Source organism: Mandrillus leucophaeus, unplaced genomic scaffold, assembly GCF_000951045.1.
Source record: "Mandrillus leucophaeus isolate KB7577 unplaced genomic scaffold, Mleu.le_1.0 Scaffold242, whole genome shotgun sequence".
NCBI classification, from domain to species: domain Eukaryota; kingdom Metazoa; phylum Chordata; class Mammalia; order Primates; family Cercopithecidae; genus Mandrillus; species Mandrillus leucophaeus.
In genome coordinates this window covers 162884-185820 of record NW_012102499.1, presented here as the reverse complement: position 1 = coordinate 185820, position 22937 = coordinate 162884, and the positions used below count along the sequence as shown (strand labels likewise).

At 42.3% G+C, this 22937-nt stretch overlaps 1 protein-coding gene across 6 annotated transcripts in view; it reads left to right on the top strand.

Annotated features, from left to right (window-relative positions):
• The window catches only part of NTRK2 (neurotrophic tyrosine kinase, receptor, type 2), a 302428-nt gene that overhangs the window by 134960 nt on the left and 144531 nt on the right, over positions 1 to 22937 (top strand). For 2 of the 6 annotated variants that reach the window (XM_011982737.1, XM_011982736.1), the window contains one exon: positions 7212 to 12368. The exons of the other annotated variants lie outside the window; for them this stretch is intronic. In XM_011982737.1, coding sequence (XP_011838127.1) covers positions 7212 to 7249 — 38 coding nt within the window. In that variant the 3' untranslated portion in view covers positions 7250 to 12368. Of the gene's footprint in view, positions 1 to 7211; positions 12369 to 22937 lie in introns of those variants that run through there. 6 annotated transcript variants of the gene reach the window in all.

Sequence of the window (22937 nt, the reverse complement as noted above, 5' to 3'; positions counted from 1 at the left end):
GGACTTTCAATTTCTCTTACAGAGAAATGTCAATTAATGCCCCAGGTGAACTGACAAAGGGCAGGATGATCACCATTTCAACCTAACCTTCCCCAGATACCAACAGAGTGCCAAATGAGCCTGTGCCCACCCTGCTGTGGAGGAGAGGCACGTTTTAATTCTCGCTGTAGCTGGGTAATGTCTGAGATGAAGGAAGTTCTACTAATGGTTGCTCCTGGGAAAAGGCACGAGAGAAAAAGGGGATGTCTGGGTAAAGAACCTTCTTCCTTCCTCATAATCTTCCTCTGTTTTCAAGTTTGGGCGCATGCATTTCTTTGGTAAAAAGCTGAGGCCAGAGAAGTGTCTTTGAAGCCTGGGAGCTCCCTGCTCTGTGGCCACCCTCACCCTCGAGGGTCACACATCTGCCTGCAGCAGCGTCAGAAGCAGATATGCAGCCCTACCTTGGTCTGGGAGCAGGAGCTTGAGCAGTGAGCTGTTAATGTCCTCGCTTGTGGGGGTGGGCAGTGAGGAGGAGGCGATAAGGCAGCAGCACATGGGGAGAGGGATACCCTCTGTGGGTCTGGGGATGACCACTTGAACTAGGTTCCTTGAAAAGCCACAGTTCAGTCCTCTGAATGAGGACTTCAGCAGTTTCACCTTGTGGGCCCTATATCACAGGATGCTGGCCTACCTTCCAGGAAGTCCCTGGCCAGACGGAACCCAGGCCTTGCATTTTATCCCACTCTCAGGCAGAGTTGGGTAATTCATGTTTATTGTAGTCGGTTCATGGGGATTATTAACCCCACATATGTATGTTTCACATTCCAGAATACTTGCTGCTTAGCTGAAGTTTCATTATCTTTTGCTCTTAGCTGATTTAAATGGAGATGGGATTTATCAGGTACCTGTATTCAAGCGAGGGTAATTTGTTTGACCCTCTTCTAGCTTAATTGGGACTGCTAGTGGATTTGACTTTTGGGACTTGCAGCAATAGGCAGAGACATCAGCCACACATAAGCCCAGCTGACTGTTGCTATCTTAACATGCATCCTAAATGTTAAAGATCTCCAAACTCTATTCCTGAAGTATTGCTTGGGATGCCTGATGAAAAGGTGTTGCTTCATGACAAATCCATTAACCTCTTGTTTGGACTCTGTAGGTTTCAGCACTTTGGCTTCATATACTATAAAGAACTGGCTAGAGTATTTTGATGAAAATAAATTTAGGCACAAGATCTATGGTGGCAGCAGCCAGTGCATACTCTTCTGTGATGACATATATTGCTTATCTGTACGGAGTATTTGAATCACTGATAAGCCCCTCTAGACTTAGAATTGTGGAATGACATCTTTAAGAAAATATTTCACTCTACAGATATCTACCCTATAGATTTTTCAATATATGTTTATTGAAGTAAGACAGAAAAGCTAGACACACCCCAGGAGAACAATAGATTAATTTGGGTGTCTCCATGTGGTAGCAGTAAAACCTTTTGAGCATCTGAGTACCTCTCAAATCACAAATTCATCTTTCTTTTTCTCTACTCCACTTACAGCAATTTTAGGTGATTCTGTGGATGGGGCAATGGTATCAGTCTTTGGATGCATTCCCTATCCTCTGTGAAGTCTCTGAAATGGTAGTTGTTGAGTCCTCGGACACTTGTCATCAGGGCCTGATGATTAGAGCACATCCTCCTTAGAATTGTTGAGTTTTAATTGTGCAATAACTTTAGCTTTCCTTACAAATTCTACCTTTGCCAAGTGTGCTTTCTATTTTCATTTTCAGCTCATAGGGAAACTTTATTTTGCAACATCAAACCAGAACATTTCCTTTAAAAACTTTCCTGACCATCTCAGTAATTTTAGTTTTTCACCTCCAGCTAATAAATGGACCATGTTTTTTTCCCCTTTGTCCCACATACACTACTCTCATTTTGATCAAAGTGAGAATTAGAATAAACCAAGTCTAGCACCTTTTCCCCAGGAGCTTAAAATGCTCCAGGAAGTACTCACTGGGTGTCCACGTGTCTAACTCTGTAGCCTTCACTGTACTTCTGAGAAAAATGTGATTTTGTACTGGAAGCTTTGGAGTGCCTAGATTCGCCCAGTGGCCAATGAGAAGAAGTAGATCCTGCATTGTTTTGCATCCTTCCTTCTCCTTCAATTCAGTTGGGTTGTTGAGTACACTGGAGTTTGCTATGGTTTGAATGTTTGTCCCCTCTGAAACTCATGTTGAAACTTAACCCCCAATGTGGCAGTATAAAGAGTTGAGGCCTTTAGGAAATAATGGGGTTATGAGGCCTCTGCCCTCATGAATGGATGGGTTCATTCATGGATCAGTGGATTAATGGATTGTCACAGGAGTGGGAGTGGTGCTTTATATAAAGAGTAAGAGACAGCTGTACTAGCACACCCAGCCTCCTGGGCATGTCATGCCCTGCACTGCCTCTGAACTCTGCAAAGAGTTCCCACCAGCAAGAAGGCCCTCACAAGATACAGCCCCTCGACCTTGGACTTGTCAGCCTCCGTAACTGTAAGAAATGAATTCCTTTTCTTTATAAATTACCCAGTTTCAGATATTCTGTTATAAGCAACAGAAAACAGACTAAGACAAAGAAAACTCAACATTTAGACCTTACTATTGTGAAACCGAAAATGCCTTCAACTCTTGGTATTTGTACGAGGCTGTGTTGAGCATAGAAAATGTATAGACGTGCTCCCTCTGTCCTCCTGTGGGATGCAGTCTGAGACGGGGGGAAATCAAAGGAAAATAAATGCAAGTTTTAAAAGGTGCAAAAGAAGGTCCATGAGTGGAAGTGAATGCTGCACAAGTTTAGAGGAGGGTGAAGTAGGTACTTGCAGGAGAAGGCTTTTGCGCTGGACCTTGAAGAATAGTCTGAGTGTCTCAAAGGAGAGCTCATTTGGTGGGAGGAGATCTCAGGAGAAGGGACAGCATGTGGACAAAGTACATCCTTGGGAAGCAAAAGGGATGTTTTAGGGATGTTTAAGCAACTTCTGGATTGAGCACAGAGGAGAAAGAAACAGGACCAAGACCAGGACCTAAATTTATATATGGGGAGATTTCTGCCACAGGTACAGATGATACCTTTGTCAAAGAAGGACTGACAATTCCGAGGCTCTGAGTTTAGGTTTTAGCTCTCTCATTCATTCTTGGGTGACCTTGGACAATTCATATTCACCATGTGAGTTGAGTGAGTTATCTATAAAAGAGAAAAAGCGACAACAGCAAAGGATAGTTGGTGCAGCAACAAACAGATACAAAGTGCTCCACAAATGCCAAATTAGGACAATTGGTGTTTAAGCCCAGATGCTGAAGCAAAGCACAGCTGTACCTTGCTCACATCTCACTTTGTGATGGAAAGCTTTTTGAACCCACTGTATTCTAGAGACCTGATGTTATGAGAACACAGGAATTTATTATTTCATTTTACTCAGTAAACATTTTCAGAAGACTTAAAAGACATTTGTTTTGCTTGCCAATGAAGGTGAGCTGCTACCCTGGTGCCCCAAACACCAGATCATCTCCAATGGCACCATGCCACGCAGATGCTCAAGTTGGCAGTTTTCTGCTTGAACTCTCCCAATGACAAATGTGATAAGATTTGCTTTTTTAGATAGCAGCTGCATCTTTCTTCCGTTCCCTTCACTTCCTTTGGGCTCAGCAGTTTTCCTTTTTGCTCCAGATAAATTGCTGTTAATTTAAATGTACTGCAGATCCTTGCCATTTTACGGCTGATTGCTTCTGAGTAATAGGAGGAAAATGTGTGCATGTTTGAATGTAAATAAATTTAAATGGGTTGTGAGCCAGTGATAAAAACGCAGAGCACTTCACTGACCTTCAACTCGCTTCCCTTCCCAGCCTTTCCCTTTGAAAAGGTCAATGAGTAGGTCCTCAATCAGCAAATAGCAGAGGTTGAGTTTCAGGCCACATCCGGTTTCTTCCTTCTCTGTTTTCCACTTTGACTTTACATCCCATTTCTCAGAGAGCACCTGCTTTATCCTTGTTCCTATATAGCTCAGCTAGTGCATGCAATGGTGGCAAAGTTTCTCTAAAGTTGTTTTTGATAAAGGAGCTGGTCTCACGGTAACTACCATGCACCATCGGAATGCTACAAATGCTTCAGAATGTCACATTGTCAAAATATCTATATTTCAGGCTCATAAGCTAGACAGCTCGTTTGGCTGCTAAACCCACAAGATGTTCAGCCATTTGTTGTGGTCTAAAAACTTTCCCCCTCACTAGGAGAAAATAATCCTCTATTGTTTTATATCATTTTGTGGTCCTTCGAGTTTTTTATAATATGAGAGGGCAAAAGTTACAAGATCCTGGTAGGTAAATTGTGGCCTGGATTGAATTTTGCCATCAATCTCTCTTGAAATCAAATTAATTTTTCAATATGTAGTGGAATATCTTTAGTCTGTACACAGTATGGCAAGATCAGGGGTATGAAAGAGTAGGGTGACTTGCCTTCTTTGAGGTGAAGGGTGGTGGAAGTGGTAGTTTGAATGCATGTTGCTTACAATTGCAACAGGCTGGCTTTTCCTCAGAAGAAAAATGCCGTATGTGTTTTTATGGGGGCTTCACTTGTTTTTATGGCATGGGCGTGTGGAGCTGAGATCTACTTCTTGGGGAAGGATGGATCACAAAAGGCAAGCACAAGAAGGTTGCAGAGGGACACTTGACATCAATTGAAATAGGGGCCAGGGCAGTTGCATCCTGAGTGGAGGGCAATGGTCCAGTGGAACCGTCATCTGGCAAAGTTAGCTGTGTTTCCAACTGTAATAATTAGTGAGCCTGGAGGGGCTTGTGGCAGGAAAATAGCAAATAGAAACAAAGAAAGAGAAGCCTGGTTAAGTTACTGCTGTAAACATGCTGGGATGAGTAAACTCTTGGAGTTCCTGTGCCATAAACCCATTGGAAATAAGGCTTTATGCCAGCAGTTTAATCGTGGTGTTATTGAGTCAACAAATCTTTTTATTCTGGGGTCATGCTGTCCCTATCACTGAGTTTCTCCTGTTTTTGTTGACAAAGTTGCCATCCTTATATTAATACTCACATTGTTTCAGTGGGAAGGAATTTGAGCTCCACCCTCTTACAAGATAAGAAGTTTGATTTGTTAATTTGGCCTGCTCATTTTACGTGCTATAGTGCACCGGTGAACTAGCTCAGCTTCTGTTTGCCTGGAGGCGAAACTGTTAGGAGGAGACTGGAGACAGATATGAAGGAGAATTAATCAGTGCCACTGAGTGCTTCCTAAATTCTCAGGGCTTTTGTGGGTGACTAAATCCATAAATGATGTTTGGCATCTGTACCGAGTTCTTTTGGAAGGGCAGGAGGGAGAAATGCCGTGGAAATTAAGCTCCGTAGACTCTTTTAGCATTGTTGTAAATGATGACACAGATTGGTGGTGGTAGTTACAGTTCTGGAGGCAGATGACACCAGCACTTGGCAGACCAGACGCCAGGTGGAGGAAGACGGAGAGTCTGCCTGGTTGGGCTTGGAGGTGCCATCCAAAGTTGAACTTGAAAATGTCTTGGAGATTTCTATTATGATAGGGTCTATTTTGCCACTTATGGATCTCATAAAGATTCATGCAAATTAATCACAGAATTATGTATACTAGAGCCTTCGCTGATCCACTGGGTTTCCATGGGCAAGTTCGGTGAAAGCTCACTATCTTCTTCTTGCACTTTGCCCTAGTTGACTGGCTATGGAATTGGAGTTTCTGAGTTGGAATCTGAGCTTCATCACACACTAGCTGTGGGACCTTGGGCAAGCTGCCTCCCGCTCTGGCCTTTGTTTCCTCACAGTGAAGAGGTCACCATAGTAGAACTTATCTCATAGGGTTATTGTGAAAATAAAAGAGAATAGTTTGGGCACAATGCTAAGAAGAGAACTGGCACAAAGTAGATTCACTGTCATTTATTGAGCAAATTATTTACTTATCTTTCTTTTTCTGTGGAGCAATGAAGTATTTGAGGTCAAGGAACTGTATTTTCTTTATTTTGTAACATTTATCACAGTGTCTGCTGTTTGGTTGGTGCTTAATAAATTAAGTAGGATTACTTAATGTTAGATATTACATATCATATTATTTATATATTATATATAATATATACATATACTATATGTCTTATAGATATAATATATACATATACAATATACTGCATGTTGTATGCTATATATTATATGTTATATAATAAATATTACATCTCCATATGTGTCAGATATTTGCTATAATACTTAAAGTTAAGCAACTAATTAATTATTTTAGAAAAGAATAGCCGGGCATGGTGGCTCACGCCTGTAATCCCAGCACTTTGGGAGGCCGAGGCAGGTGGATTGCTTGAGGTCAGGAGTTTGAGACCAGCCTGGGCAACATGGTGAAACCCTGCCTCTACTAAAAATACAAAAATTAGCCGTGCGTGGTGGCTCATGCCTGTAATCCCAGCTACTTGGGAGGCTGAAGCAAGAGAATCGCTTGAACCTGGTAGGCAGAGGTTGCAGTGAGCCGAGATCTCGCCACTGCACTCCCGCCTGGGCAACAGAGCAATACTCTGAAAAAAAAAAAAAAAGAAAAGAAAAGAATCTAACTATTTGTATTGTCTAGTATTTCACCAGTTAAAGTTAGCCAGTTCTCTGGGCCAGTTGCTGAGTAACTAATCAGTTCTTTTAGAAACAATTTACTAAAATTCACTGGGGAAAGAAAATCCGGATTTGGGTAGTTAGGTATTGTTGAAACTAATTGCCCCCACCCATAAAGACAAATATTAGATTGGTGCAAAAGTAATCATGGTTTTTGCCATTGAAAGTAATGGCTTTACTTTTGCATGAGCCTTTATATAAAAATTCTTCAAGGGTCATTTGTATTGTACACAGATGTTTCCTCCTTAAAGTAAGCTGCTAACAGCTGATACAGTTGTGGGTGGAGCTGTATGCAGAAATCTTTTGCATTTCTTTTCCTTGTTTCATGTACCATGTAAAATCAGTTTTAAGTTTAAAACTAAGTTGCTCAATAATGAGATGCACATTTTTCCCCAACTTCTGTTCTGTTATTATATATTGTTCTATGTTTTAAAGCATATTCCGTGTTGTGTCTAATTTTTGATGTTTATTTATTATGTTCATTTGAAAGTTATTGTACTTGTATGTTAATTTTCATTGATTTTTCTTTTGAGCATGACTTATGTTTTATTTTGTGTTTCTTTTAGGTTTTGTTTTGTTTCATAAGATCCCACTGGATGGGTAGCTGAAATAAAGGAAAAGACAGAGAAAGGGGCTGTGGTGCTTGTTGGTTGATGCTGCCCTGTAAGCTGGACTCTTGGGACTGCTGTTGGCTTATCCCGGGAAGTGCTGCTTATCTGGGGTTTTCTGGTAGATGTGGGAGGTGTTTGGAGGATGTACTATATGAAGCCTGCATATATTGTGAGCTGTGATTGGGGAACACCAATGCAGAGGCAACTCTCAGGCAGCTAAGCAGCACCTCAAGAAAACATGTTAAATTAATGCTTCTCTTCTTAACAGTAGTTCAAATACAAAACTGAAATGAAATCCCATTGGATTGTACTTCTCTTCTGAAAAGTGTGTTTTTTGACCCTACTTGACATTTATTGACTTAATTGCTTCTGTTTATTAAAATTGACCTGCAAAATTAAAAAAAAAATTAAAGTTGGGAACAGGTATAAGTGCACACTAAATAGTCTAATCTACATGTAACACATATTTTAGTACGATTTTCTATAATCAGCACTGAATTCAGAGGGTTTGACTTTTTCATATATAACACAGTGACTTAAAGAGTTAAGGGTGTATATAACCTCACTCTGGGGACGTGGGAGTGTTATTAAAAGGTTATTTCCTTCACTGTCAATAAAAGTCCAAATGTTTAGCTTAAGTCTGAGAGTCAAACAGCGTTAAGGATTGCCTTAAAGTTCCTTAGCCAGCAAAACAAAACAAAACAAACATTTAAAACATTTAAAAGGAAGAAGAAGAAGAAAAAAGAAAGCAAGAACAAGCAGCAACAGCTGTTTTGTTGGGGCTATAGACTTAGGTTCGGCATAGTCAATTTCAGAATAACTAAGAGTGGAATATATGCATATGGTAAAATTATAACCTTGCCTTTTTTTATTTGCCCTCGGCGATCCACCTGCTTTTTAGAAGTCTGCCGAGTGAGAAGGCCACAGTATCTCATGCTGTTTGCATTACAGAACTGCAGCTTTTCTACTCTGAAAAGGCCCGCGAGCAGAATGGCTGGCCTGCTGTGAGCAGGAGAGGAGATTCTAAGAAGGATAGTCCCCCTACAACATACTGTCATACTGTTGGGTTTTCATGGGTAGGAAAGCTTGTCCTGACCCCAGCAGCAAAGAGGTGGCAGGTCGCTAATGAATATGTGCTTTATAATGTCCTTCTTCATTGCTGAGAGGGCAGCCTTAGAGCTACGGATTTCTGCATCCCCCCTGAGTCTGACCCATGGACACCTGCTTCATTCACTTTAGCATCACAGCGACCTTCATATGCTGTGTTCAGTCTGTGCCAGGCAGTATCCTTGTCCTGAAGAGAGGTTTGGCTATCCCCACCCCACCCCACCCTGCTCCTTTTTTGTCAGGAGGACTTCAGAGCCAGGCCTGCAGCATTTTGTTTGAAAACACAATCAGCTCTGACTGTTAGACATGCACACAGACACCATAGCTGGATTGGAAACATTTTTTTTTGGAAACAGTTGCACAAAGGCTGCAATGTAGCTTTAAGGTTCTATAGATTTTTAACTAGTCCAACACAGTCAGAAACATTGTTTTGAATCCTGTGTGAACCAAGGCATTAATCTTAATAAACCAGGATCCATTTAGGCACCTCTTGATATGAAAAGGATATCCATAATGGTTTTATACTGTATCCTTTACATTAGCCACTAAATATGCTATTGCTTGATACAGACCTGTCACAGAATCCTATGGATTACAGCATTTCACTTGGCTACTTCATACCTATGCCTTAAAGAGGGGCGGTTTCTCAAAAGCAGAAACATGCCGCCGGTTCTCAAGTTTTCCTCCTAATTCCATTTGAGTGTAAGGGCAGCTGGCCTTCCATGTGGGGAGGTCCGAATATTTTCTAAATTCCCATTTTCTTGTTCGCGGCTAAATGACAGTTTCTGTCATTGCTTAGATTTCGATCTTTCCCGAAGGTGTCGATTTACAAAGAGGCCAGCTAATAGCAGAAATCCTGACCCTGAAAGAAAAAATGAAATTCAAGCTGTGAGCCAGGCAGGAGCTCGGTACGGCAAAGGTTCTTGACAATCAGCCATTTGGTACAAAAAAATTTTTAAAGCTTTTATGTTATACCATGGAGCCATAGAAAGGCTATGGATTGTTTAAGAACTATTTTAAAGTGTCCCAGACCCAAAACGGGAAAAAAAAAAAAAAAAGAAAGAAGAATATTTGTACCCAACAGCTAGAAGGATTGCAAGGTAGATTTTTGTTTTAAAATGTAGAGAAGTGGACAGATAAAGCAATTTAATATATCAAAGATCAGTTGACATCTCCTAGGGAACGATGAAAACAGCAGGCTATTAGAAAATTGTTTCATACGATTCTCGTGTTCTTTTCGGTTTTTTAATCCCTAAAGATCACGATCAGTAACATAGCTTCTCTTTTCTGTACTCTAGACCACCCCTTTTCATCATTTTGCTTTCTGTCTCCCCTATAAGGAATGTGCTTTTTAGAGCTTCCTAATGGCATGTGTTGCATTTTTGCAGCACTAGAAAAGGAGAGGTAGCATTTTTGCTGAAATCGGGCCTGTCACTCTCCAACTAAAGGTTCTGGCACTGCAGTGCCAGGCAGGTCTCTGAAATGAACAGAATGACCTGTATGAGCCGATGCCTGCCCTTTCAGAGGGGCTGCTGTCCCCAGTCGCAGCCAACTGTGCCCCACAGGAATGGGACCCCAGGTTTCCAAATCTTGTGATTCTTTAGGAGAAACATGAAACCTGGATTTTGTGTGAAGTGTCCCTATTGTTAAAAAGTTGGCTCAGTTATTTTTAAAATATTTTGTAAGCCAACAAAAGTCTGTGGGCTGCCAGTTTGTTACTTTTGTCTTAAAACATGATCATTGTTCTCTCACTGTATCCTTCTGTCTTTCTTTTGCAAATTCACTTTTCTTTCTTCCTGACCTTGCCATTGAGGGCTTTGTTACCACAAGCTAAGAAATTGAGTTTAACAACCCAATTATCTGCAACACGTCAATTACCTTTGCTCCTCTCCTATGATTCCCACCGTGCTGTGACCCTCAGCTGTCTCCCCTTGCTGGGAACTCTGCACCAATGTCTCCCCTCAACCCATTCCCTGGTTGGTCCTACTCCCATGTAGCCAGAGACATCCTAGCAAATCCTTCCACCTGTTATATCTGACGCTAATTTCTTGTCGGCAGCGCTCATGTCTCTTGGCCCAGTCAAGTGCTGCCAGGTTTAGATAGGAAAGTACATGTCCCATTTTCATGGGTGCCTTTAATGTGGTCCAAGTCCTATATCTTATTATATTTACTCATGGCTCAATGGGAGCCTCCAGAGACCCTCTCAGGCTGCTGAGCTAGACTAAGGAACGCGTCCAGTATCCTCACACGAGACATTGACTCTGTGACGACAAAAGTACCAACAGTCTGAGGCTAAGAAAGATTCATCTCACAACAGGAAAAGCAAATGTCAACACACATGAGAGAGAATTGATTCAGGGGGTTTCTCTCCCAGTCTCCCAGCAGGGACTGATTTCAGTTCCCACCCATTAGGTTTTCTTTCCAGAAATAGGTAGCAAGGACAAGAACTAAACAATCCCAGCCCCACCCAGCAACACAGAACACAGGAGTTTGCTTTTGGCTTCTCACTTTCCAAGTAATCCTGAATTAGGCCCAGAATAGCTGAGGCTTGGAGCATCTCCTCAGACAGAGCCGAGGTGACACCTGTTCAGTGGTGTGTGGACTAAATAACTCGAGGAGCTCAAGACAGAACACCAGTTTCATGCCAGGTGCGAGAGAGAGCATGATGGAGGGAAGCCCACTTTCTCTGTCCTCTTCTTTTCTCTTTATTCCTTTAGGGCACCTGACTTCTCTTTCTCTCTCTCTCTGTCTCTCGTATTCTAAATTGACCCCATGACCAACTGAGAATGTATTTTTGTTTCATTGGTTGTTTCGCAGAATTAAAACACACACAACTTCTTATTCCTCCATTGCAAAATGGAATCAGGATACTACAGAGGACCTGTGCTTTCTTCCTTTGCATGATTTCCACCTCCACCTGTTTTGGTGCTAGCTGCCTAGAACTTCTCTCTTGGTTTGAGTTTGATTCCTTCACACTACACTAGAAGTTCATTTCATCTTATTTTGTCCAGACTCCAGATACGGAGGGACAACTGGAGTGAGGACAAGCAATTCCATACAATATAGGGTCTCTCAGGGTTGGTGCATCCAGCCATGTGGGCAGGGCCGGTCACATCTAGTCTACGGCCCCAGAGCCTCTGGAGTTGTGCAGCTTAGCTGACTCATCTCCAGGGAAATTAGTACAGAAGTAACCACTCTATTAAGTGTGCTCTGCTATGTTCATATGCCTGTAGTACCTGCAAACCATGCCAGGTTCATCTGAAGACATAGGAGAGATTAAGGACTCTCTTGGACAGACCATGAATTGAATTTGCTGCCAGGTGCTGCCAGACTGAATTCGGTTCACAGAACTCCCAGCCCAGGAAAGTTCCATGAAAACGGATGTCGCAGAAGGAAATTTCCCACTAAAGTCAGTCCATTTTCAAGTTTTGGGCTTCAGAGACAAAAGAACGTCCCAGCCACCTGATTTTGATGGTGAGGTAACTCTAAGTTTAATTCAGACTGGTGTTGCAGTGTAGCTCTAGCGTGGTCATGAACGAGCACCCAGGATGTGTTGAACCAACCCCCACCCCTAACTACTGACTATGACTGCGGTAGGTTTTTATGGGGAAAAAAAATGTGTGGAAAGCAAAAAGAAAGGAACAGAGATTCTTTTAATCACCTTTATTGTAAGACCGTCCATTTGTGAATTGAGTATAAACATACGCAAAGTAACAAGAGATTCCTAAGAAAGTCAAATCCTTGAGTTTCACCCACTTCATGTTCAACCATTTGCTGTAATCCGGAGGCAGCCTGTGAATCATTCTCATGCCCTGTGTGTGTGTTTTTTTTTTTTCTCTATAATGTTCCAGGTTTAAAAGCCATTTTTTTCCACGTTTTCTGTAAATAATGGATAATCATTTTTAAAAATTTTATTTTTAGTGCTGTTTTAGCAATGTGGATAGATCATAAATGTACTTGCTGAATTCAATCATTTTTAACAAGCCAATAAAGTTTGATAATTCACTCCATGTGTCTTGCATTCTCTATAGATCTTGTGTACTTCCTCACACCTCCTCAAGTGTGTGCTGTCACCCGAGTACCCTTGGTTGCGTTCAGAACTGAAGACGTTAGAAGAAATAGTGTGAGAAATGTCACTGAGAGTTTCAGGGGAGTCCCAAACCCATTTCAGATTCTGTGATAAATTATCCCCCCAAAAAGGACTTTTAAAATTTCTGTCGGTATGAATTGTCCATTTATTGTTTACTGATTCTTGCATCGGAAATATTTTCATTGGCTAAAAGGCAATCCTTTAAAAAAAAAAAAAAAGCTTATGGGAATTTTTTTAAAAACCCTAAATTCCATGGCAAAGCCCTTTGGTATTTAAAAAACTTGAAATGACCCAGGTCACAACAAGAGAGTATAGTCAATGCTCTGTTTGTCTATGCCAAATGACTTTGTGGACATATAAAATAATGACTTGGGCTTGAAAGCGAGAGAGAGGGGAACATGTTGGATGTAGAGGGAAGATACCATGAGACTATAACTGTTAGCATGGTGCCCACACTTCATGTCCCTTTTGTCTCTATCCTCAGGTCAGCTGCATGGTTCCTGCCCCATTTTTCCCACTGAAAACAGGATGTAAAGTGAGGTTTGTAGGACCTCAGGCTCTGATTCATTTGAGCCTGCCATCCCCTTCTGTTAACACCCACGGGATTTTGCTCTAAATCGGACTTAGGGATTGGAAAAACTAATCTAGTGTGACCTCATGCTTTGTCAAGTATACTGCCCCTCTTTTAAAAGCCCAGTGTTGGGCTGGGTGTGGCGGCTCACATCTATAATCCCAGCACTTTCGGAGGCCAAGGCGGGCAGATCATGAGGTCAAGATTTCAAGACCAGCCTGGCCAACATGGGGAAACCCTGTCTCTACTAAAAATACAGAAATTAGCTGGGCATGGTGGCAGGTGTTTGTAATCCCACCTACTTGGGAGACTGAGGCAGGAGAATTATTTGAACCCCGGAGGCGCAGGTTGCAGTGAGCCAAGATTGCGCCATTGCACTTCAGCCTGGGTGACACCACAAGATTCCATCTCAAAGAAACCAAAAAAACAAAAAAACAACAAAAAAAAAAAACAAAGCAAAAAAAAAACCCAGTGTTCAGTGTTAGTGACTTGTGCTTTTTCCAAACTCCCTTCTCCATTTATTGAACTGAGAACAGGTTGCATCTAACATCTGAAGGTCATATGATAATTTGGAGTGGCAGGCGTTTGTCGCAGACTATGCAGGTTTGAATCCCAGCTATGTCCACAAACAATATAATCTTGGGAAAGTTCTTTCACTGCTCCATGCTTCTGTTTCTTCCTTTGCAGAATGAGATGATGGTAATAAGAATAGTACAATATTTACCTCACTGGGCTGTTATAAGAGTTAAATGAGATGGCTCAGGTAAAACCCTTAGCACATTGCCTGGCAAGTGGGACACTTGGTATTGCTAATAGCTAATACTTCAAAAGAGCTCTGGTTGGCGGGTTGTTGGGTGTATCTCAGTAAATGTCCAAGAATTACAAACCCACTTGCATATCTCGGTCATATGCAGATTGTGTGGTTGCAAATAATGGAAACCAAATGAAAGGAAACTTCACTCACTGGGCCATCCTGGGTGTGGCCCAACCTGTGAAGACCACTTTGAAATTGTTTCAGGAGTTATCAGGATCCTGCTCTTGAATTCTTCTATCAAAGCCAATTCTTACACACTGATTCTGCCTCAAGTTTGATTTTGATAAAATAAGAGGTTCTGATTTATTTGGCCAGTATCCTAACAGTTCCATGAGTTCGAATGATGGTCTGTCATTTGCAAATTCTTGGAGAAATAGCTCTGAATGTCTTACAGTGAATACAGCTGGCCTCACTAGTTCTCATTTTATTAATTCGGAATTCTTTTTATCATTTCAACAGGGACTGCATTAACTTTAATTTTTGAATTATCTATTGAAAAATCTTTGGCTAAGAATGTAAGTAACAACTTAGCCAGAAGATTGTTTCAAAGAAAAGATAGTTTCAAGTTCCCTCAAGACTTAGAAACAAGTATTCACAGGCAATGAGTTATGAATAACTAGATTATTCTTTTCCTTCCTGAAGTCGTTTCTGGTAATAGCTCTAGGAGGCCACACATGATTGGCCTAGTTGGAACGACTTCATGTTCGAAGTCACAGATTTCATGTTCTTAAAAATACTTCATAATTTGCACTTTTTTTCTTATCATTAAATCTTTTTAAGTGAGTGGCATTGATGTTTTTCTAGCACTTAATTTAGGACAATTTTACTGTTGCTACCACCTTTCCTAACACATCCTTTAGTGAGCTCTACCACAGGACCTAAGAGGTAATGATAGATGACAGGCATTGACTTCAAACTTAAGTGCTTCATGATCCTCCCAACAACTTTATGAGGCCAAAGCTAATATTGCCTATATTTTAAAGATTAGGAAACTGAGGAATGGAATCCATGAGGGACTTGCCTCAGGTTACCTAGCTAACAAGTTAAAACTAGGATTTGAATTCAGGCAGGCCGGCTGTAAAGCTGGTGCTCCCGATGTGAACTGGATTCTTGAACTGGGCTGGGGCTAGAGTGAGGCCAGCCAGGTGTCTAGGGCACAATTTGAAAGATGGTGGCAACTCTAAGGTTCATGCAAGTGCCCAGTGGCCACTCCTACTAGCACTGGGAGTTGTGTTATTGTTGTAGCAAAGTAGAATTGTGAAGTTAACTGAAGTCACCGAGAGGCACCCTTTGATCCCAGCAAGTCCTCAGGTATTTGTGCCATGAACAAATCCTTTGCAGATCTTGACTTGCAAGTATGTGGCACAGTAGCGAAACTGGCACATGCATTTTAAATTTTACCTTGTGAAAAAGAGAAGTTGCATCAAGTCTCTATTCACTGCTAATTAGTTAATGAAAAAACCAGAGCACGTTTGCTTTGTCCGTTGTAACTGAAGAAGGATTTGCTGTTTTTGATTGCCTTCAGGTGAATTTTCTCATCACTCTTGAAGTTTAGTACTTCCCATTCTTTTGGAGTAGTTCCCACTCTCCGATGAGTGAACTTGAGGGAAACCTTGCAAGTGGAAAGGGCCTGGTGGGAAGGGGTGTTGAGGACACATCCTGCCACCTCCATGAACAGAATCCAGACGTCAGAACAAGGTGGTGAAAAATGCCTGCGCTGTTCCTTGCCTTTCAAACACCCAGAGGCAGAGCAGCATTGGAGCAGCTTGGTCACTTCGATGTGCCTGTCCTCAAATGTCCCGTCTGGCAGCCAGTAACTGAGAGAGACTGCCAAGGGCACATGCTAATTTTCCAGTCATTTGGTCAAGCCCCATCTCACACGCTACAAGACCCTGGAGCCTGTGTTTACTGAGTTAAAATCTCTGCCTGACCATAAATTATTGAACAGAAAGTTCCCTCCCTCTCTTTTTTAAAATTTTTAACCTGTCGCCAAGGAGGAAAGGATAAACCTCTTTTGTGTTTATTAACCACGTTTCCATCTCTTTTTAATAATTCTCGTCATGCTGTAATCAGTCGTGCTGAATTATTATATAAAAACATAGGCCACGGCTGTTTGCTTTAAGGATTTTAATTCAGCCTCAAGTAAATTCACGCAATTTCACCTCAAGCCCCTTTAGTAGGGGTAGGAAGTACAGAGTCGCCAGCACTGTTTTACTTTCTGTGGGGAGTTCTAGGTTTGTCACCTGAACTGGAACACAGCCTCTGAGGGAGCTTCCAGGTTTTTCAAAGACTGTTCTCAAGGCAGATTTTCCTCTTTGCATTTACTCCAGTCTCCTGGGTCTTGGGGAGGTTGATTGATTACCTCTCCATCACCCTTGACTCAACTCTGTTGGATTGAATGTCACGTCTAATTACATGCAGGTCTCCTGCTGGCTTCCCAGGGCGTCTGACTCTGTGGGGTGCACTGGCAGGTCTCAGGTAGAGGAGACATTCAGGGTATGTCTGCTGTGTTCCCCTTGTGGAGGTGCCAGCCTTAAACAGGCTCAGTCCTCCCTATCTGGAGTCCTGCAGAATGGCGCCTTCTCTGTGGTTCCAGCTCTCCCTGGGATCCAGCAAAGCTATTTTCCCCTCCTGAATCTCCATTCCTGGTGTTGGTAAGGGCTTCCCACTGTTGTCAGTCTCTGAGTGCCTATTTCCTGTTTGTTTCTTTACCCCGCCCACACCTCTCTGTGTGGCCCTAAAATATATCTCTTCATTTGAACCATATGGGATGAGTTATTTTTCCTTGACAAAACCCTGAGACATATGTTATATTCTTTAATATATGATCTCATTTTGTCTTCCATCAAATCTCTTCCTACTCTAGTAAATATTTATTAAGTGTCAATTACAGTTGACCCTTTAACAATGTGGGGATTAAGGGCACCAATTCCCTGCACAGTTGAAAATATGAGTATAATTTTTGACTGCCCCAAAACTTAACTACTAATAGCTTACTTTTTTTCTTGCTTTTTTTTTTTTCCGAGACAGAGTCTCACTCTGTTGCCCAGGCTGGAGTGCAGTGGTGTGATCTCTGCTCATTGCAACCTCCGCCTCCTAGGTTCAAACGATTCTCCTGCCTCAACCTCCCTAGTAGCTGGGACTACAGGTGTGCACCACCATGCCCAGCTAATTTTTGTATTTTTAATAGAGATGGGGTTTCACCATGTTGGCCAGGCTGATCTTGAACTCCCAACCTCAAGTGATTTGCCTGCCTCGGCCTCCCAAAGTGCTGGGATTACAGGTGCAGGCCACCATGCCTGGCCAATAGCTTGCTTTTGACCAGAAGTCTTACTAATTCCATAAACAGTTGGTTAATACATAGACTAGTATCTACATATATTTTATGCATTCATGACATATTTAACTTTTAATTTTTTCAATACTTCTAGGTTACAAGGTTCAACTGTTAATTTTTTCAAATTGTTTCAAATCTCCTAAAAAATTCCAATATATTGATTGAAAAAAATGTGTGTATAAGTGGACTTAAGCAGTTCCAACCTGTGTTGTTCAAGGATCAAGTGTATATGTCGGCCAGTGAGCTAGGCGCTGGGAGGTACCTCCACAAACCAAGCCGACTCCATCTTTGGCCTTATGGGCTATAGCCTGATGATAATGTCTATAATATTGATACCATTGCTGCCCATAATAAGAGAAAAATGGCTTAGAAAGTTAAATGACTTTTCCAAGGTCACACACATCAGATTTGTCTTCCTATAAAATCCCTGCTTCTGGCATTGTTTCTCTGAGGCCAGTGGTTTTCCTTTGTCTCTTGGGTGTCTCTAGGCTGCAAGTTCTGAGCTAGCCATAAGACCTCTGTTCTTCATTTTGGTGGCTGCAATTCTTCTCGACTTGGTGTAAATGCATAAGGTATCCCTGCCCTTGTAACCTGTTTTCTCTTTTTTTCTTTCCCTTTTATCTGTTTTTTAAAAAAGCATTTTCTTCTTTTTCTTCCAGTTCTCTTTTTACTCAAGACAAACACCATATTTATGGTCTTTTCTTTTCTTTAATTTTCACACTTTAAAATTTTCAAATTGTTGGGTGGAATGTACTTAGCTTGTGTGTTTGTGTGTGCAAGAGAAAGAAAGAGAAAGGCTCAAGTAAAGAAAGGGTACAAGAATTTACACACATACACACACACACACACACACACACACACACCCTTATGGAATAGGAATACCATGTACTTTCAGCTCTATTTGATTAAATGGGAATCTAATCCCCGTACATACACCATTTACCATTATCACCTCCTCAGTGCTCACTGTGCTATAACACTCCCAGCTCTTCTTAAAAAACTTTTCATGTTGTATTTTTTGCTCTTTGTTTTTACTTCCTTATAAATAGCAAGAAGTTTTGCTGAGAAGAAATGATTACAAATCCCAAAAGGTTGGTGTTCCGTTCTGAGCTCCAAGATGTAAGGATTGAGTGGATTTCAAACTTGGCAAAATTTCTGACTTGGCAAATGCTTCCATCCTTATTTATGACAGCTTGGAAACTTCCATTTTCCAGGGTTTATAAATGATGCTGCTGATTTTGTCTCCTTTTTTTATTTTGCTGTGAATTATAAAATAACCAGCCTGAAGGTTTCCTTATAATGTTAACTCTCTTAGCAGAGAGAAAGAGAGAGAGAGAGAGAGAGAGAGAGAGAGAAAGAGAGAAAGAGAGACAGAGACAGAGACAGAGACAGAGGGAAGAGAGAATGTGTGTGAATTGTTGTATTCTTTCTTTTCTTGGTTATGTGGTGCATTTTACATATTTCATAAGCCAATTTACTTCCCTTTTTCTGCCTTTCAACAAAATGAAAATCTAGAAACGTTGAGATGTGGGATACAGAGAGTGACGACCTGTGGTTGTCATTGTCACCACGAAGGACTTCTTGGCCAGCAGTCCTGGGGGATGATAAATTTCATGTCCAAATAGCAATTTAACATTTGGAATTCTGGGAGCAAGAGAAGTAATGCATAAAGTCTCAGAGAGTTTGTTTCTAGTGGTGTGAATAGGCTATTTCAGGGGTCTCCATGCCCATATTCTTAGAAAATTGTCCAAGTGGAAGAAAAACAAAGAAGTTGTCACCTTCTTTTCCCTTGACCCCCCTCCTCCCCTTGAAGCCTTCTTCGTTTTCTTTTTCCCTTTCTCTTACTTCGATACTCAATTCCTCAAAGCCCACTCATCTTAGGTTTCCTCTGCAAGTGCTTTTACCTTTAGATTCATGGGAATACACAGAAATTGGGAGCCTTGATTTATTGGGTAGAATAGACAGATTTTTCCAAATGTGGGCAGTAGGAATTTTCCAGTGCAGAATGTGTCCTCTCAGAAGCAGACACCAAGATGGGATTAAAGCTGCAAAGATTTTTATCATGAGAAACTCTTGGGTGAGAGAAGCAGGGAAGGGAATCGGAGAGCAAGGGTTTCCAAGAGCATCAGATTGCAATGCGAGCAGGACTGTGGGTGAATAAGAGAGGGACGGAGGCTTAGGTCAAGCACCCTCAACTGTTGTTCACTCTAGGGAGTTATTGGCGAGGCTGCTGGGGAGTCTTTGAGTCAAATCAGCCTTCAGAAGACTTCCTTGTCTCCCAGGAGGGTTCTGCCTTTGTATTCCCACCACTCTCAGTCATTGGCTCTGGAGCTTGGCCTCTGTGCAAATGAGGTGATAAATTCCCAAGCTCAGTGTTTGATACCCTTGGTCAACTATGTCCCCTGTCCTTGAAGGTCTGTGAGGTGCATTCTCAACAGTAGACACTGTCTTATCTGAGCTCCACTTAACAGATGTGCTCATTAATTGCTGCTTGCCACTTCTCTGTGAAACACAATGACCAACCTGCACAGCACCCTGGACACTCCTGGCTGAATATCTGGGTTGAGTGCTTACGGAACCTCCCCTTCCTTAAATGACCTACTGTCAGTTTCGTTGGTTAAAAGGGCTTCTACTACAATCATTTCTTTTTTTTTTTTAAAAGTACCCAGGTTGGGCAAGTCAACATTTTGAAATGTTAAAATGTAATTTTTGAGCTGTAGCCATCCTTTTATTTATGGCAACATAAAACAACATCTGAAACTAAGACCTGTTTTTGTTTTTCTCGCCTACATACTAAAACCACGAGTGATTTTATTTCATTTTATGTAGTGTTCCCCGTCAAACAAATTTCCTATCATGACAGCTCTTGTTACTGATTTATATTCTTTCAGAAGAGTGTTTATGGAAGTGTACATCAATGCCTTGCCAGGCATGAGGACAGAGTCAGAGTGGTACAGAGCAATGCATCCTCTTACACACTCACTCACCCCTGGACTTCAGCAGCCCCTGCATTGAATTGTTTTCAAGGAAAATGAGACCTTATTCAGATTCAACCAACTTTATTGAGTACTTTCTATGTGCTAGACCATAGGTTCCTGATTCAAATGACTACAGATTGGGACAGTCCTGGGCGTGAGTAACTGGGATGGAGGGGAATGCCCCATGCACAGGGTAGGACTGCCCCTAGTCCAGCCCATGTTGGCGTGCAGGAATGAAAACCTAGTGTTCCCAACTCTTCTGATTTTTTTTTAAGACAAGGGGAGATCAGGGTTTTTATGTGAAATTTTCCAGTTTTTAAATGTTGGCAAGACCCTTCACATTTTTTAAGGTCTCTATGAGCCAAGCACAACAAGTGTTGATGCCAAATGTTGCCGTTTGTGACTCTCCTGCTGGACATTCTGCTCATAGCTTTCAGAAGTGGTTCCTTTACAACAGCCCTGAGTAGATCCTTATCTTAAGTCAGGCTTCCTGGAAGCCGACGCTGAGATGAGGTTTCACGTGCAAGTAATTCATTAAGGGTGTGCCTGGGACAGGAACGGGGAATCAGGACAGTAGGGGAGGAGCTAAGCAAGAGTATGATTTGAGCCAAAGCCTTGTGGAGGTGGTTTCAGCCATTGAAGTTCAGTCGTTTAAGTTGCCACTCAGAGTCATCCCACCCTGAGCTTAGGGAGCTGGGCTTTCATATATGTGCACCTGTCAGTCATTAGCTGAGGTTGCAACAGGCAAAAATGGGCTCCAATAGCTCAAAGGAAGCCCTCCAGAAAAGTGACACAGGTGCTGGATGTTGCCACTGCAGGACACACAATGGCAGTAACAGTGGTTCTGAGAGATCCCTCACGCCCCACCACCAGCGATCTGTGGCTCTCCCTAGTTGACAAGCTGAGCCAGAATTCAGAAACTAATCTTTTGACTCTGTGGCCAGTGCTTGTTGGCACCCTTTCCACCTGCTTCTTAACTGAGATCAGCATGTAGAATTCAGATCATCTTAGACCCTGGCCAATTGGTATGTTGGCCCTGGGCTACTAACTCTTCTTTTCCTCTAGTAATGCATGGAGTGAGGGTGGCATGGCTATTCAGAGGAGGTGGGGCAGTCCAACAGGAGCAAGAAAGGGGCTCTGGAGCCCCCAGCCCTGTAGGCAGTCCTAAATGGGCTCCCCAGGGAGGCTGAGGCGACTCTCAGTTCTGCATTTCTCTTGCTAAGTTTGGCAATTTCTTACCTGTGATACAGACAGTGTTTCCGGGTGCTCTGTGTCCCGGTGAGTTCTGGGCCTATGAGACACACTTGTCCTGCTGCTGGAAAAGTGGGCCTTTTGGGGAAATAGGCCAGCAGCTTCTACGTCTTGCGTCATAGTGCCACAGTATGAAGGCCGTTTCCTTTGGAGAGCTTAAAGCTATTCATAGATTTAATTTGGAGATACACCCTCTAAAATCCAACTAATTTCTCTTGAAGGAAATCTATGAGATCTGAGGAGAAAAGGCAGAAGCTACAGCACCATCTGCTAACCAAACACCTCTGGATTTTTTGGGTTCCAGAGGCAAAAAGATCAGTTTTATTTTATTTTATTTTTTTAACTGAGTTCATTACGTGTGCCCAGACACACCTGCCCTGTCCCTTCTGCTGTGGTGGACAGTTTGCTCATCTTTCCAACTCCTGGATTACCCATGACAGCTTTTCTCTCCCTAGGCTATTGAATGTGGTTCCAAAATCAAGCCAAGTCTTCCTCACCCAAACCTTTCAAACCTATCCATTTTGTGTACCCCCACCCCCTCCACCATCCTCCAGGCCATCTGTAGTTGAGAGGAGCAAGCTGGTCTTCTCTCTCCCTTCTCACCATGCTTCCACTCCCTGAGTCCCACATTATCTTCCCAAGATGTACGCTTGAGCCTTCTTAGGCAACTTGCACAGCTGAGTAGATTAAGTCCAAGCTTCTCAAAAGAGCATTCCAAGTTCAGGACACTGTCGCTCCAGCCATGTTTCCCCACCCACCACCTCTGGTCCACTTCCTCAAGCTGCCCACTGCACTTGGTTTGACCCTCTTCCTGCCACCACCCTCAACTTATTGATTGGGCGACCTTGAACTTGGTACTTAACTCTCCAAGTCTCAGATTCGTCCTCATTAAAACAAGGGTGGAGTGACTAGGAGACTTAAGTGGAAAAAAAGTCTGGCAAGTCATTCAGACAGCATGGCATTCAGTAACGGTAGCAATGACCATAACAATGACTATCATGATTGTTACCTATCTTCCCATGCACCTAGTAGCTGCCTCAGAATTCTGCACACAGAATGGCACCTTCTTTCCTATACTCCCATATTAATAATTGTGCCATAGTGTTCATCTGGTGAGAGGAGCTTGGGTCTGCTGTTGCTGCATTCAACTGGATTGCTCCAAAGCATTAGACCACACGCCACTCCTGTCAAAGGTGCTAGTGTGCTTTCAAAGAAACAAATGAAAAAGATGTGATTCTCAGCTGAGTTCGCTTTTGTTGAGATGCGCGAATGGTTCTGAGTAAAGCTGTGTGGTACCTCATAGTGAAAGGCTCAATCAGAAATAGGGAGCTTCTGAGGCAGAGAAGATCAGTCAAGCTTTAGGATTCTGAATGAAACTAAATTCCACCCCCCATCCATGGACAGCAGAAGCAAATATCTCTGGGGAACTTCCTCAAGATGTGAACCAGGGGCTGCCATAACGAGTTACCGCAAACGTGATGGTTTACAACAGCAGAAATTTATCCTCGTTGTTGTGGAGTCCAGAAGTTTGAA